The sequence below is a fragment of the Ruditapes philippinarum genome, unplaced genomic scaffold (assembly GCF_026571515.1).
Source record: "Ruditapes philippinarum isolate M1 unplaced genomic scaffold, ASM2657151v2 ctg5055_1_1_1_1, whole genome shotgun sequence".
Lineage (NCBI taxonomy): Eukaryota > Metazoa > Mollusca > Bivalvia > Venerida > Veneridae > Ruditapes > Ruditapes philippinarum.
In genome coordinates this window covers 31,074-42,481 of record NW_026862910.1, presented here as the reverse complement: position 1 = coordinate 42,481, position 11,408 = coordinate 31,074, and the positions used below count along the sequence as shown (strand labels likewise).

Genomic DNA, 11,408 nt, shown 5'->3' with positions numbered 1-11,408 from the left:
ATGGAGACGGTCACGTTTCCGAAATAGTCTTTTGATGTAATGCTATCCAATCGAGCTTTCTTTTACAGGGGGATTTTCCGGGTTGTGTGGATATGGGTGACAGGGCTAAGGTCAAGCTCAATGAGGTCAGTGTCATGGTCAGACATGCCGAGCATTGTTGTAATTTGCTGTACTTTGCTAGGAGGTTTGTTATAACGAGGTCAAGAGTGTTGTTATTTCTTGTTGTATCTTTAATAATTTTGATAAATCCATTGACATCTAGGCAGTCTGAGAACTGATAGTGGAGGCGTGCATTGGCCGTGCCTACTTTCAGAGTTTTTGATTTCCAGGCCAGCCTTTGAGGTTAAAGTCGCCCACGATGAGTAGTACGGTGTCTTTGATTGATGTAGCACAACTAACAGATTCTTGGAATTGTAGCAAGCTGTGTTCATCTGATGTTTTTGGGGTGGTAGAACGAGGAAAGAAGCAATGATTTGGCTCCAACAATGTTGACCTTGGCCCAGACTATCTCACAGCCTGTTTGGAGTTCTTGGATGTCTGTGCTGAGCATTGAGTCCTAGACTGCGATAAGTACGCCTCCGCCATTGGCTGTCTTTCGATCATTTAGCCATAGTTTAATGTTGTCCGGGACGATTTGGTTGTCGGTGATAGAGGGGTCCAGCCATGTTTCTGTGATCATAATATCAGGTTTGGTGTTGTCTATGAGGTTTTCTTTTCTGTATTGCTTTTTCTTAATGTACAGGCAGTTAACATTCAGGAATTTAAGTGGTAGATTTTTTGGTGGTTTCTTCTTTAGGTTTCCACTTCTTTCTGGAGTTGATGAGTGAAGAGTTTTTAACTGTTGTTGTGTCTTTGGGCTCTGCAGATTTATGCTTGAAAGCGATAGTAATTCAAAAGGATTTGACATTGATAGCGGATGAAGGTCAAAGCGTACAGCTCTAGTTTAGGTTGTTGCAGAGAAGGATTTAGGATACTTAAGGTTCAAGAGTGAACATCTTAGCAATTTAGGTGGTACCATTGGTCACAGCTAGGTGTGGCAAACAACGGCCAGGTGATCCCATGTTACTGTCTGGTGATATGGGTAGACAGTGCTGTCGTTTAGTGGGGTCCAGGGTTTACTTTGACGTCATTTGAATTGGCGAGAAGTAGTAGAGTTAAATATACTAGGAAGACTTCTTGTCGGAGAGTTTATTGCTGGTACTGGTATGTTTCCGTCTGCAAATACTCAGCAGAAGGTGTGTTGACTAGTAATTGGTTATGTCGTAGCATGTCTTGTGGTTAGCTTTGATGTAGAGCAGAGCTGGAATACTATCAGATACATGCGGTTTCTGTGGAAGGTATACTTATATAACAGCAAGTACATAGCAAGTGTACCATAGTGCTGGTAGACCTTCAATTGTTTTCATTTTAGGTACTAAGTAATTTCAAGTTGTGTGGTCTTATGCAGTCTTGTTTATATCATTTTTTTGCAGTAGAACAATTTTATTTAAGTAGGCATAATAATATACATAATATTTCAGTCAATAAAGTAGATAAAATTTACAGCATTCGCCCTAGTTCCCCCTTTAAATGTTAATCATGCAATAGAAAAACATTCATATAGTCTGAATGTAGTCTAGCATAGTAAAACAATTAAGTTTTGTGTAAAATTATAATGCCGATAGCTACAAATGTGACATATTTGTTATCAAACAGTTCATAGTAGATAGTGAGTGACACCATCAAATCGTTAAAAATCATGCAGTCTGGAAAGAGGAAAACCCAATCTGACTTCATTAGACTAATCTGACTTCATTAGATCTATTGGTATAATGGTTACACAAGGTGTATTAGATCATTTTCAAATAATTATATAATAACATCATTTTCATAATGAAACACAAGTTTTTACTATTAATCATTCGACGACAAGTACAGACCGGGCCAGTAAATATGATACTATTCTTCGGTTTCTTGTATTTGCTGGTCAAAAGAGACCGGGAGAGACCGGGAACCGGAAGTGACCGGATTGGCAAATAGTATATCACACATGGTTACTCCCCTTTGATAAATGATCGTCATTGATCCTGCAAAAATATTTTTCGTTTAACAGTTTGTTTCAATAGAATATCAGGTAAAAAATATTTAATATTTTGACATAGATTTAGTTTCATTTGATTTCAGACTTTGAATAAATACATTTTTCTATGAGTACAAACATCTTTTCTAACAGTGTCGTCTATCGGAGGTTTATCTTACTGTGTGTAGTCGAACCCCATTGTATCGGGGCAGCACAAAATACCCCAAAATTTACCCAAATATTGCCTAAATAAATAAATATTTTATACTTAAAAGTGATGTTTTAATCATCAATACAATATAGACTTTCACTAAGATGTAATGATAAATCTATACATTTTCCTATCATTATGTTTTGAACCAAAATACAGGTATACTGAACATGGTAGACAGACGTTTCACTATTGAGACGGTTCACACCAAGACGGTTCACACCAAGACGTTTCACACCCAAATGGGAGTGAAACGTCTTGAAGACGTTTCACTCCCTTTTTTATACCAAAATTATTTTGATACTTATGATATACGATGCTGTCCGGTAATCTTGCGCACCTAAGCACTTATCGGCTAATTTTTTACGATTCAAATAAATACAAAAAAATCATAATTATTTTCCTATTTGCAAAAATCTTAAAGACATATAGACACAAATATTTTTTGGAAATAACTCATTGAAATGCAAGAGTGCAACAATGTAAACACTTAACACCATGTTTAATCTCAATATCCAATTGTCCGGTGATCTTGCGCATGTGTTATGAATGACGTCACGGTAGCTCGTTTTTAAAGTATGGTGTCCCAGTAGTACTATCAATATAAAGTTTGTGAGTCCAGTTAATGAAAAGTTAATTTAAACTGTTCAAACTGTTCAAACAAAACTGTAACACAAACTTATTTACATCAAGGGTTTGTTATTTTACTGTTCACTACTACACCCGGGACACCTGAAATCATCACTACCATCTTACTTTTTTTAATTTTATTTTTATGATTAAAATCGTTGTTCTGTTTTCTTTTCAAATTTTGTAAAAAGATGACCCTTTTACGCTTCCGGAGAAAATAAAATTGAAAAGCGCGGGAGGGGCTTTCCATTTTGACAAGATGGCGGGAGTCGGCAGGAGATAACAACTGAATACACCTTTATTTGCAAAGGGAAAAAGGGAAATTTCAACGTTTTATCGGTGCAATACTGTTTTCAAATGTGTGATATTAAAATATAATGTATTTTATACACATGTTTCGCATTTCATTGTTTAAGACTTACAAAAAATAATCAATATATATAGACAATATATTTAGTATATTGATATTTTTTATTACTTGAATAATAATAATTACTTTACTGGTAGTGATTTCAATATTTAAACTGATACTTAATATGATAATATGTCTTTGTTGTTCTTTCTATGTTATTCTATTTTTTTTTTTAATTTACAGTAAATAGAATTTTCTTATGTTGTTACACTTATAATAAAATTAAAAGTATACACTTATAATAAAATTAAAAGTGATATTTCAGAAATTTGTCTTTCATTTACACCTCTTATCACTCAACCAATAATTAAATGAGTAACCTTCTAATAATTGGTATTAACAATACCATTGAAATCAACAAAATGAAATATTAAATTGAATTTCCTTTTTACACTGTTTGATATTAATGAAATTATAATAAATTTGTTAACTTTCCTAGTAAACATCTCTAAAAATTGGGAGTGAAACGTCCATACAATTGACAAAATGGGAGTGAAACGTCTAGGTGTGAACCGTCTTGGGAGTGAAACGTCTCAATAGTGAAACGTCTTGGGAGTGAAACGTCTGACATTCACTGAACATCACTAATTCCGCGTCATCACTAATTCCACGGTAATGGCATATTTTCATGTAACCAGTGTTAAAATTGGCCAGAATTGACATATTTTATTCAGACACCCAAACAAATAAGTTTTTGTGCAAAATATTTTAAATCTGTAGATTTTGACGTAAAACAGAACAACATTTTACAAACTTCTGCAAAAAGCAACAATAGTCCATTAAATTCGTGCATACGTCTGAAACAATCGTCATTTTCTAAATGTTCTTGTTTGTTGAAAAAATCAATTTTGAGTAACAAAGTAAAGATAGTTTTAATAATTAAAATGAAGCAAAATAACATGTAGAAGTTTTGACTGAAACATAAAAAAACTGAAATGTTACACCATTACGGTGATTACCGCGATTTAAATGATGACATACAGTTTTCAAAATGGCCGACATATGGTCTACGTCTGGTCCATTTAAACTGATTTTGACTGAAAATATTGTTGTTTCCTTATGTCATACAGCAGAAAATACCAATAAGTTACAGCTTATGACAATTTTTGTACCATAAGTTTCAAGTGTTGTTTTCTTTCTTGGTTCAAAGTGTTAAGTACCGTGAATTAAGAGGAGCACAGTATATATATATGTACTCCATGAAAGCTATTTTTTTAAACATGGACACTTGTATATGATATGAAATCTCAACAAAATTACACCTTATAAATGTAAGTGTAGACAACAAATATACATGTATATTGATTTAAAATTGCAAGTACTTTCATAAGTTACCTATATAGTAGATAAGCAAATGTCACAACTTTATTAACATCTTAACTGCCCATTTCAATGGAATGAATGAAAGTTATAGCAGGGTAAGTCATATTATTTTTATAAATATTTATTTATTTCTGATTATTATCTATATTTTACAAAAACAAAAATAAATGTGGGTATATCTGGGACATATGATAAGTTATCGTATATCCCAGGGTATATTTGGGTATTTCGTGCTGCATCATGCTATGCATTGTATCGATCTATTTACAAATCTTTAGATTTTTTTGCAAAATGCACTAGCTGCTGGTTGTTTACATTTACAACAGTGTCACGAAAATCTTTCGCATTTGTTTTATGCTGTAAAAGTGATCAACAACATGTTTCCAGTACTGTCAGATCTTGTAGATTATAAATAGTGGGTTATTATTAAAAGTACATTAACTGTCTGTTGAAAGTTCCTAAATTTATGCTGACAGTTTAAAACAGACATCTTAGATTCTAATTGACTGAAAAATCTAACATAAAGATGGTTCAGGCTTTCCAAACTTTGACAAACTGAGTGATTCTCACAATGCATCGATATGATGGCGTGACCTAATTCTTCAACCTGTTTGACATGCCTGTAAATATTTGTATATTCCAAAGCGAAAAATTATATATCAGGGATGTTTGCCATGTAAATATTATGTCAAAAGAATCAAAATAAATGAACACGCCCCGAATGTTTCCATATTGAACATGGAAAAGCCGACATGCTGAAAATAAGTATCGAAACAAATGAGGCACAATTTAGCTTAATATCAGGTACGACAGCATTTATTTGTTGATGTTGTTGGTGTCATGTTAGAATCGATAAAGTGAGTGGTTAGCCGTACTGGCCTGTTTGGCTACCCAAAGGTTCTAGCCGTACATGAGTCATGTATAGATAGCCAGGACACACTGTATTGTCTAGCTGTACGGCAAAATTATACGAAAGTCGAAAAATGCATATGTCATTATGAGTCTTTAATCAAGAATTTTACTAAGTACCCGTATTTGCTCTTGTATGTTTAATTTGATATTGGTTATAAGTTGCCGGTAGAAACCGGCGACTATATTTGTAACAGTTTAATATTATATCTATGGTAGGAAAAGGCCTTAAAATATGAAAATTAAAGCAAATCAATTATTGAACAATTAAGAGCCACAATTATTTTTCATAATCTTAAAAATTCAAACATAAAGTAACGTTGCTCAAGGAAGTGAAATATACAAATATTGACATCTTAGAAAAAACATTACAATTTTATAAAATGAATTAAAAATGTTTCCCTATGGACCAGTCATTGAATATAGGGATACTTTTACTTTTTTCTAGGTGTCAAGCATTTCTATTTTATGATAGATAAATCATGAATGATATTTGAAATGACACGTTTAAATTATTTGGTTGTTTATATCTTCTGAGACCTTTTATATTTCATTATTTTATCTAATTATAAACAGATTCTCCCTGTTTGTAAGAATCCTGTGACTACACATTGTATGTTATTGTTTTAAAATCTTTTAATAGTAACAGATTCAGATTGCTGAAACTTGTGAATAGTTGGAAAAAGGTACGGCGGCCGATAAGTACCATATTTTATATGTTTACATGTAGGTCTGTATATCCATAATTTACACATTAAAGAATAGATTTTCAAAACCTTTTCATTTATTCTTAGGAAAGGTTTTAACTTGGCCCTTTCTGGTTTAGTTAAGGTTGAACATTATAAAATAGATTTATGCTAAATAGGCACATTAATTGAAATAAATTGTGGTAATCGTCGTCTTCGTTATATTCCGTCAATTTCCGTTGCGCAGGTTACCAAAACGGTATAACGGTATGGATCCGGAATCTTATTAGATACATAGAAAAAATTAATAAAATATCTTTCTGTTGATATATCTTATCGAACGGAAAGGCAATTAAATGTTAACTATATCGTATGTAAGGACAGGAATATTGATTTCAACTAAATTATACATATTTTCGATAGCGCATATGAATATTTTTTTTATGGAGATACCACTTTTACGTTAGAATTTCTTTGTTTTATGCAATAATTAAAACATATATATGTTCAGAGTCACTTCGCAAATATTCGATGACCGTTAATTATTTGGCGATAATTATCAGATTCTGAAATATACAATACGGATTTCGATGTCTGGTGTAATGGTATATGTATAAGGTAGATAACAAGCATTATCACTCGCCTTACAAAATTTATCAAATTATGAAATAAAAAAAATGCTAGAAATGAAACACTATTTATCAACTTATGTTTCATATAGTTAAAAGAAATAATAAAAATAGTTTTATGAAAACTGTAAAAAGGATTTTCAAAGATTTGAACTTGGCCTACTAGGTCACAACTTCGTCATACTAACCACCACTAGGCCATCAAGCAATATTTATTGATCTATACTATTAATAAAATCTTTAGCATTAATCATAAGTTACGTAAAGTAACGAAACACCTCCCGAAAATTAATGTGTCTCAGGTCAATATTGCCAGACAATACTTGCTTATTTAATAACCATACCAGTTCCTTGACACTACTGCTAAGCAAGTTTGCTTCATATATATGATGTTTTATTGTGAATAAACAGTTACTCAACATATTGTTCTTTTTTTCTTTATTCTTGAACCATTAATTAAACTGATATTTTCTTAGTATACTTATGATAATACAATCATTTTTCTATCCGGCGACTTGATGCTTTAGCATCAAAACATCTACTTGTCTTTACTGTACTCGCTACTGATAGAAATAGTCTGTCGTCAGCTAGTTTGGAACTGTCAATCTGTGTATTGCTTCGTCATTTTGTAAAAAAAAAAGAATTTGAAGGAAATGCATGTGTTGTCATCTTGAAAAATGTCATCAAAGTATACAAAGTACAGTCATGCAAAGCTTTTTTTATCATTTAAATAACAAATAGTTTTAGTTAGAATGCCATTGTTTTTTATGCTTTTGATTTGTTGTTTTATTTGTATGAAAGATAAATTATTAAATCATATTTTGTTAATGAAGCACATGTAATAATTAATCATTATGGCCAAAGAAACTTGTAGTCAAAACGGTGTGATCTGAGTGGAATAAGTGAATAAATAAAACATTCAAAATAAAATAACAGTGAAAAGCAAAAACAATATTAGCAAATTACAGAAACTGTATTTTAAATAGATAAATATCGAACATAAAAGCACAATCAATTAGCCTAAATCAAAGCCTATACAGGCACTGAAAATGAATTTTAGAATGTGTTTCACTGAACATGCAAACTCAATCTAAAATTATGGAACAAACTTCCACTGCCAGTAATTGATGCAGTAATCAGAGCCCAACAATAGTTATTTTTGGTCCTTTTTCCTTTTTAAAGGTGTTGACAATTAAACTTATTGAAACAATAAAAACATAACTATTTAAGTTTACAGTTCCACATGCATTTTCTTAGTAAGATGAATATTCCCATATATCAGTACATTGTACAATGAAACTTTGAAAGCAAACTTGACGACCCTGAGTGTCTGTAGGAATCTAAAATGTTAGAATTTGTAAATATAAGGTGAATTTTACAAGTGTTATATATGATGATTTCTTTAATTCCAGGTCTTACTTCCAACAAGGAAACAAAAGCTGGCAATCTGGATAGTAAAGAAACACTTTGTGAGAAGTTATCACCTGAATTGCAAAAATGAGGTGTGCAAAGAAATAAGATGTTCTTTGAAAACACATATGACAATACATACTGGCGAGAAGTGTCATGTGTGTAAAATTTGTGATAAAGTATTTTCTCAAGAACGATATCTTACATACATATAGCAACGCATACTGGTGAGAAGAATTATATGTGTAAAATATGCGGCGAAGCATTTTCTCAACAAGAAACTTTGATCACGCATATACATGCTGGCGAGAAAAAACATAAATGTAAAATATGTGAGAAAACATTTTCTCATCGAGGTACACAATGTAATTTGATCACACATATGACAATACACCCTGGCGAAAAGAATCATGTATGTAAGGTATGTGATAAAGCATTTTCTCAAGAACAACATCTTATCATACATATGGCAACATGTACTGGCGAGAAGAATCATAAATGTGAAATATGTGATAAAGCATTTTCTCAACAAGGTACTTTGATCACGCATATGACAATATATACCGGCGAGGAAAAACATGAATGTAAATTATGTGGTAAAACATTTTCTCATCAAGGTAATTTGATCAGACATATGGCAACACATACTGGCGAGAAGAATTATATATGTAACATATGTGATAAATCATTTTCTCAACAAAGTACTTTGATCAGACATATGGCAACACATACCGGCGAGGAAAAACATGAATGTAAAATATGTGGTAAAACATTTTCTCATCGAGGTAATTTGATCTTACATATGACAATACATACTGGCGAAAAGAATCATGTATGTAAAATTTGTGATAGAGCATTTTCTCGAGGACAATATCTTATCACTCATATGGCAACACATAATGGCGAAAAGAATCATATATGTAACATATGTGATAAAGCATTTTCTCAACGAGGTTCTTTGAACAGGCATATGACAATACACACTGGCGAAAAAATACATACATGTAAATGTAAATTATGTGATAAAGCATTTTCTTATCAAAGTAATTTGATCACACATATGACAATACACACTGGCGAGAAGAATCATAAATGTGAAGTATGTGACAAAACATTTTCTCATCGAGGTGCTTTGATCACACATAAGAGAACACATACTGGCAAGAAGAATCATAAATGTAAAATATGTGATAAAGCATTTTCTCATGGAGGTAATTTGATCACACATATGGCAACACATACTGGTGAGAAGAGTTATATATGTAACATATGTGATAAAGCATTTTCTCAACGAGGTTCTTTGAACAGGCATATGACAATACACACTGGCGAAAAAATACATACATGTAAATGTAAATTATGTGATAAAGCATTTTCTTATCAAAGTAATTTGATCACACATATGACAATACACACTGGCGAGAAGAATCATAAATGTGAAGTATGTGACAAAACATTTTCTCATCGAGGTGCTTTGATCACACATAAGAGAACACATACTGGCAAGAAGAATCATAAATGTAAAATATGTGATAAAGCATTTTCTCATGGAGGTAATTTGATCACACATATGGCAACACATACTGGTGAGAAAAGTTATATATGTAACATATGTGATAAAGCATTTTCTCAACGAGGTTCTTTGAACAGGCATATGACAATACACACTGGCGAAGAAATACATACATGTAAATGTAAATTATGTGATAAAGCATTTTCTTATCGAAGTAATTTGATCACACATATGACAATACACACTGGCGAGAAGAATCATAAATGTGAAGTATGTGACAAAACATTTTCTCATCGAGGTGCTTTGATCACACATAAGAGAACACATTCTGGCAAGAAGAATCATAAATGTAAAATATGTGATAAAGCATTTTCTCATGGAAGTAATTTGATTATGCATATGAAAATACATACTGGCGAGAAGAATCATAAATGTAAAATATGTGTTAAAGCATTTTCTCAAAAAAGTCATTTAATTAGACATATGACAATACACACTGGCGAGAATAAGCATTTATGTAATTTTTGTGATAAAGAATTTTCAAACTGCTATTCTCTGAAAACACATATGGCAATACATACTGGTGAAAAGAGTTGTGAAAAAGTTTCAAGTGTGTGATAAAAACCTTTTCTCACCAAAGTGTATTGAACCTTCATTTACTCTGGCGCAAAGAAACATAAGTGCGATGTGTGTATTGAAACGTTTTCTCAAGGAATACACAATTGCGATACAAAACATAAGTGTGATGAAGTGTTTTCTCAACCAATTCATCTTATCACACATATGATAATACAAACTGGCGATAAGAAATGAAGTGTGAAATATGTGGTATAAAAGGATTTTCTACACAAGTTTCTATACCGCCCCCGTGGTTGATGGGTTAGAGTCGATGACTTCTAATCCAGTTACCTCTCTGGCGTGGGTTCGATCCCCGGGAGATGCTTTGATAGTTTAGCGCGGAGGAAGGTAGTCTAAAAAATTGACGAAAAAATCTCGGTGGGACGCTCTAGGATGGCCCGACTTGAGTGTATGGTCGCCCATATGGGCTTTCAGGTGGCGACCTTAAATAAACGCATTTAAAAAAAAAAAAAAAAAAAAAAAGCTAGTCTAGTACTGGTGTAACTCTCCAGGAACGATGGTTAGTAAACTACCCGCCTATATGACTGAAATACTGTTGGCAAAAGGCGTAAAATGAAACAAACAAACAAACACAAGTTTCTCTTATCACACATATGAAAATAATACACACTGGCTAGTAGAAACATAAGTGTCAAGTGTGTGAAAAAACATTTTCTCACCAAAGTGAACCAAACCTACATATGACAATATACTATGGCGATAAGAAACATAAGTTTGAAGAGTGTGAAAAAGCGTTTTCTCAAGAAATTCATTTTATCACACTTATGACAATACACACTGGCGATGAGAAAGAGAAGTTTGAAGTGTGTGATTAAGCGTTTTCTTAACAAATTCATCTTATCACACTTATGACAATACCGATAAGATGATTTTATCATTTAAATATAAAAACCTTTTTACTTAAGGAATGCTGCCTTAAAGAATGGGCAGAACTTTACGTTTACTTTTCGTTAGTCAATTTTTCACAGAGTTCTCCAAGAAAGTCTG

General features: G+C 32.4%; 1 protein-coding gene across 1 annotated transcript; it reads left to right on the top strand.

Moving 5' to 3' along the window:
- The first annotated feature begins 1,975 nt into the window (after positions 1 to 1,975).
- Positions 1,976 to 10,883, top strand: LOC132720589 (zinc finger protein 845-like). The gene is made up of 2 exons (XM_060704749.1): positions 1,976 to 2,113; positions 8,272 to 10,883. Exon 2 carries the CDS (start codon positions 8,511 to 8,513, stop codon positions 10,398 to 10,400), a length of 1,890 nt encoding a protein of 629 aa, XP_060560732.1. The 5' UTR covers positions 1,976 to 2,113; positions 8,272 to 8,510; the 3' UTR covers positions 10,401 to 10,883.
- Positions 10,884 to 11,408: the final 525 nt, after the last annotated feature.

What these genes read in the sequence shown, in the direction of transcription:
- LOC132720589 (XM_060704749.1), top strand. Translation starts at nt 8,511, where the DNA reads ATGTGTAAAATATGCGGCGAAGCATTTTCTCAACAAGAAACTTTGATC.